Genomic DNA, 5801 nt, shown 5'->3' on the forward strand with positions numbered 1-5801 from the left:
TACTATCTGTAACATTTGCCTCCTTATCTAGAAGGGAAGCTGCATGTTTTGCTTATTGCTGTACCAGAGTGCATGGATGACTGCAACATAAAGTAAGGGGTTAATAAATTAATTCCGATTACATTAACTAATTGCATCTAATAGCATATCACAATACAAAATTATTAATTAATTGTTATTACTAAATTCTGTAGGAAAAAGCTAAATTCAACACAGGTAGAGCAGTCCATGTTTCTAGACCCTATGACAGCACACCTTTAAAAACAAAATAAATAAAAACATTCAAGGCTGAAAGATGAAAAATCATCATGGGTACGATTTGGCATCATGAAGCTTTAGGACTTTAGAAGAAAGAGGCCATTCTGTCTAGAGATGGCAGAAAGATTTCATGTGAATCTTCAAGTACAACATGAATACTTTTAAAACATGGAGAGATTAAAAGAAGAAGCAGAGTAAAATATTTGGTGGACAGAATGGTATCAGGGCAAGAGCTACACAGGATGAGGGTCGACCTCCACTGAATTTAGAGGAATGGATGTTGCCAGACAGAAGGTTGGAGGAGAATTCAGGCTGATGTGCTGAGAAGTCTCCGTCAACCCAAGGGAAAGGGCCAGACAAGGACGGAGCCTCCCTGCTCCTCTGTTGGATAAAGGCACACTGGGAGCACCACATGTGGCTTCTGCTCCTGCAGTCTAGGGTGGGCGATGATAGCTGCAAAATCTAGGACAGAGAATTGAGGGAGAGGAGTGAGGGTCTCCAAACAACCAGGGCCACTTGCTCTGCCTCAGATGAGACACAACACTGTTTACTGTGATGCACGTACACTCTAGGATTACTAATGACATACAAGACCTTTTCTACCTGAAATAAGCCATTCATGTGGCAGGACAAGGAAATAAGGAATAAGACAGATACCTCATCCCTTTAAATGTAATTACTCAAGGGGACAGCAGCCCTGTCTCTGTAGGTAGGTAGGAGCTTAACTCCAGTAAGCACAAACTAGCAAACTCCGATGGCCCAATCACACTGCAAGACTCCCAATACCAACCTCCAGTGCATTTCCGCTAGCTCTCCCAGGGCTCAACCTTCCCTGGCTTTGTCTTCAGGGAACTTGAGGCCAACGGCTCTCCCTATTACAACGTTCTGACTCACATTTCAACAGTCTTCAGTAAGCGCTTCCTTCACATTTTCAAAAATCTTGGTGAATTTTTACCTGTATAATAAATGAAATAGGTATCCTTTGCTGTTACTGTGCTGATTTTCTAAACTCGGCTTACAAGCAAACCTAGAAGGAAAGAGCTGAAAAGTACTCATTCCATTTTATGAATATCATGTTTCTTGGCCTCCTGTATGTCTATTTTTGAGAAGTATCTGTTCAGTCCCTGGAACACATTTTAAAAGGGTCATTTCTTTGTTACTTACTTATTTGTTTAAGTTCCCTGTAGAGGAAAATCACTTTGCCCACGAGATCACCACCAACCAGCCTCTCCTTACTGCTACAGGTATGGACCTCGACATCTCCAGGACATGGCGCTGGCTCATGTCCATTACCCTAACCCTTGCCTTGCTGTTTCCCTGAACGCAAGCTTTGATGATTACCCCAAAAATGACCTCATTACAGTAGAATTTTGCTGAGATCACCATTTGCTTTCAGTATAATCCCATTACCTTATGGTGCAAGGAACCCATAGAGCCTCAGTAAGATTGGAAGGCTGCCCTACAAGCTTTGCAAAAACTGCACACTTGGGAGACCTGTGTGTCAGAATCCCATGCCCGAATCTAACAGCTCTCCAGTCATAACACTCATGCAGTGCTGGGGAAATGCCTGTGGACTGGAGTGTGTTCTGTGTGCAGGAAGCAGGTCCAGGTTTCACTTCCGTAGGATACGGGGCATATCCAGAACCTGGAGATCTTCCTCTCGCTCATACACACCCCTTCATATTTTGTCCCCATAACCTCATCATTGTGACCCTACAGGCACCTACTAATGCCCTGGAACCTAAAACCATCACCAAGCCTTAAGTTTCCCCAAATAGCCCAAATTTCTTCTTATGCTGCGATAAGACTGGTGCTGACTTCCTCCAGTGCTGAAGTTCCTGGGCCTCCACTCATCAGGAACTCACTGTTCCTCAGAGGGACAGCTGACCCCACTGCTCTGCCACAGCGACCACCCCAGCAAGGCTTGAGACGCCTCCTCCTTACTTAAAGTTGAGGGATACGCTTCAGCTCTCACTCCACTGCCCCCAGTCCTCCACAGCCCAGTGCCTGCTGCCTTCACACAGAGCTGGAGGGGAGGCGCTGAGCACCCAGCCTGTGGGACCAGCGCTGTGCACGACCTTCCCATGGCGGCAGGGGCTGCCCGGCCTGCACACTGGGTTCAGCAGCCTCACCATAGGTATTTGTTGCCTCAGGAGTGACTGCATTCTTTTCTCATTTTCAGAAACCTTATCCCATCTACCTCACTAGGAGAAGGAGGAGGAGAGTGGATATTGGTACATCGTAAAATGTGCTCTAGTCTTCCTAGGAATTCTCCTCAAATAACACAGGAAGAACCACAGGAGCTCAATTCTGCATGTCTCAAGCGACCAGTGATCATCCCACTCACACTGTGTGTATGGAGACTCTTAAGCCTGCCCAGAATCGGCTATGGAATAAGGTATTTGAGCACACAGCACCAGGTGATCCAAGCTAACACCAATCTCGCTGCCACCTTGACCACCTCACTGAGAGATTTCCAAGAGACATTAGGTCTCAAGCAGCAAACTCAGGAGTCCCCGGCTACAATGGTCCTAGACATTCGTTTAGCCTTAAACTGTCCATTGCCCAAGCAATGAGGCAACTGTCCGCTCCAGGGAACCACATGCTGTGTGCATATCCTTAACGAACCCAACAGAACCTGCCCTGCCTGGAAACAAAAGCTGAGGTGGGATTCAGTCTCCCCCAGGTGGTCTGCAACATCCCAGCCCAGCCATCGGCTTTGATGTGTTGTAATGGTGAGAACTCAGGTACTGGGGAGGCTGGTTCGGGGCAAGATTCCTCATCCTCTCCTGTGAATAGTGATTGTGTTCTTGCCTCTCTAACAAAGTGTATCCTGTGAGATGCCGGCCAGGCTCTCCTGGGGACTTTAAATATTCCCCTGCTGCAGCGGGCTCAGCCTCAGCCACCAGCACAGGCACCTCGGGGTTCATTATCCTAGGAGTCATGGAGAATCCATCGTTGGTTGCTGCCTGGGCCTGGCCAGGGCTGACCAAGGCAGATGAGGGGACCCTCCCTAGACTCCTGTCCGAACCCCAGCTTCCCACCAAATTTCTCAACTGCCCTTACCAAAAGAGTTATTTAATATACCCAACGGAAAGTAACCCAGGATATTAGGACACCTGATCCCAAATGACTCTTAAATAGGGAAGTCCTCTGCTGTTTGTGCACGGCTGCTCTTGCTACAGGAGACCCGGGACAGAGGACTGCTGTCTGCCCTCTCTCTTCACTCTGCCTAACTTGAAGATCTGTAAGTAACACAAAACTTAAACTTTCCTGTCGAGGTTTGAACACTGAAGCTGTGCCCTCAATCTGACCTGTGACTCCCAGGCCACCCCAGAGGGACCTAGTGGGTGAATCCCCTGCTGTGCATTTCTCTCTGAACCTCTGGGGGCTGCTGGGAGCATTGGCTACCAGCTCAATTAATAGAGAAACTCAAGAAATTTCCTTCTAATTACACGTGTCCTACTTGACACATCCAACAGAGACAACAACAGCTCCTTAAAACACCCTTTTATTTGGAGAGAAGCCGATCCTGCTCCTCGGCCTGTTTTTCAATCAGGTTATTTCTTATTTGCTACTGAGTTGTTTGATTGCCTTATGCATTTAGATGTTCACCCTTCTACCACATAGGGTTTGCAACTATTGTCTTTCATTTTCTGAGTTGCTTTTTCACTCAGTTGATTATTTATTTGTTGGTTTGTTTTTTGACGTGCATTTGCTTTAGAGGTCAGTGCAGCCCCACTTGTCTCTTTTCCCGTTTATTGCCTGTGTCTTTGGTGTCATAGCAAAGATATCATTACCAACATCAATGTCAAAGCGTTATCTTCATATGTTCCTCTCGTCGTTTTACGGTTTCAGGACTATGTTTGAGTCTTCAATCCATTTTGAGTTGGTTTGTGTATATAGTATATGATAAAGGACCACATGTATACAAACATCAAATCCTAAGGTGGAGTACAGTAGATATATACCATTTTTCATTCTTATTCACATCTCTATAGAGCTGGAAATGAATTTTTCAGTGTAGATGAAATTTTGACCTTGATATCACTGTGTTCATTTCACCTATCGCATGATAGGGTCATTGTCCTCTTCACACTGGCCCCTACAGGAGGCTACACACCTCATGCCTTCATGAGAGTGATCATGCCTATGATGCCTGCAACAAATCACTCTTCACTTGACAGGAAATTCATGCCTGCTGCCAGAGTGTAGACCTATAGAGAGTAGTGGGGCCATCTGAAGGAAAGGAGACATTTGTATCCTGAACTTACTGAACAAAGCACTGCTGTTATCCTTTGGTAGAACAGTAAAAAGTAAATATGTAATGAAGTAAGAAACAAGAGAAAGATGCCAGGTTCCTCATCTTCACCATCCTCTCCACCAGCACAGACACTAAACATAGAGATTCAAACTAGAGTGAAAGCTGGGAGAGCAAAAGAAGAAAACATGGACATTGAGACCAATGGGATCCCACACAATCTCCAACGAAATGCACACCTCCTCTCGCTGAGAAGGTTCAAGGTTTCCTGTCTCTGAGCCTTCTCTCTGCAGACATAGAAATCCAGGCTAACTCCTCTCTCCCGACTTGTCCGCTCCCGCTCTGCCTCTTCCAGGTCACTCCAGCCATGAGGACCTTTGCCCTCCTCACCGCCATGCTTCTCCTGGTGGCCCTGCAGGCTCAGGCAGAGGCACGCCAGGCAAGAGCTGATGAAGCTGCCGCCCAGCAGCAGCCTGGAGCAGATGATCAGGGAATGGCTCATTCCTTTACACGGCCTGAAAACGCCGCTCTTCCGCTTTCAGGTGAGACAGGCCGGCATGCAGAGCTGCAGGGTCTAGAGGGATGGATGGGAGACAGAGTCGGGAATCGAGTCTCAGTGGTCCATGTCACCTAGATGGCTTCATTTAGCATCTCTGGGTCTTGGTTTTCTCATCTATAAATCGAATAGAAAGCCAAAGAAGTCTAACAGGTTTTCTGTCTATAAAGACTTGAGGTAGCTCTGCCTGGAGAGTAACCATTCTTTTATTCCTTTACTTCCTTAATAATCCTTTCACTTTAGAGAATCAATAAAAATAAAAAATAAAACTTGAAATCAACATATGTCTGTGAAATTCAGTAGGTTTAAGACATGAAGAGACAGTCTGATGTTCTTTCTTGATTCAAACAAGTCATCTTCATTACACGGAGAATATTTGACTGTATCTATACAACCGTTTCTAAGAGTAGAGATAAGCCTAAGAGAGTGTTCAGGTGTGTGTGTGTGATGGGGTAGAGGCATAAAAATGAGAGCAAATGAGAATAAGTCTCAAATCCTGTGTGACCAGCACTGCTCTGTGTATTTATTCCTATTGACTGAGGTTGTTCATGCTACCGGCCCGATTGCAGCCGACATCCCTCATTAGCTAGCACATGACTTCTCCAGGATTCCCTTTGTCACTCACTGCTGACCTTCTGATCCATTTATGATGCTTTCTCTGTGTCCCCAGAGTCAGCGAAAGGCTTGAGGTGCATTTGCAGACAAGGAGTTTGCCAACTGTTATAA

At 46.0% G+C, this 5801-nt stretch overlaps 1 protein-coding gene across 1 annotated transcript; it reads left to right on the forward strand.

Moving 5' to 3' along the window:
- Nucleotides 1-4886: 4886 nt before the first annotated feature.
- LOC105550698 (theta defensin subunit D) lies at nt 4887-5801 on the forward strand. Its single transcript, XM_011995682.1, has 2 exons — nt 4887-5061; nt 5746-5801. The coding sequence occupies exons 1-2, from the start codon at nt 4887-4889 to the stop codon at nt 5799-5801; spliced, it is 231 nt and encodes a 76-aa protein (XP_011851072.1).

This window comes from Mandrillus leucophaeus, unplaced genomic scaffold, assembly GCF_000951045.1.
Source record: "Mandrillus leucophaeus isolate KB7577 unplaced genomic scaffold, Mleu.le_1.0 Scaffold495, whole genome shotgun sequence".
Taxonomy (NCBI): domain Eukaryota; kingdom Metazoa; phylum Chordata; class Mammalia; order Primates; family Cercopithecidae; genus Mandrillus; species Mandrillus leucophaeus.

Excerpts from the sequence above, each read along its gene's own strand:
- LOC105550698 (XM_011995682.1), top strand. The coding sequence starts at position 4,887 with ATGAGGACCTTTGCCCTCCTCACCGCCATGCTTCTCCTGGTGGCCCTG. Across the intron at positions 5,062-5,745 it reads CGCCGCTCTTCCGCTTTCAG|AGTCAGCGAAAGGCTTGAGG; the intron begins GTGAGACAGGCC and ends CTGTGTCCCCAG.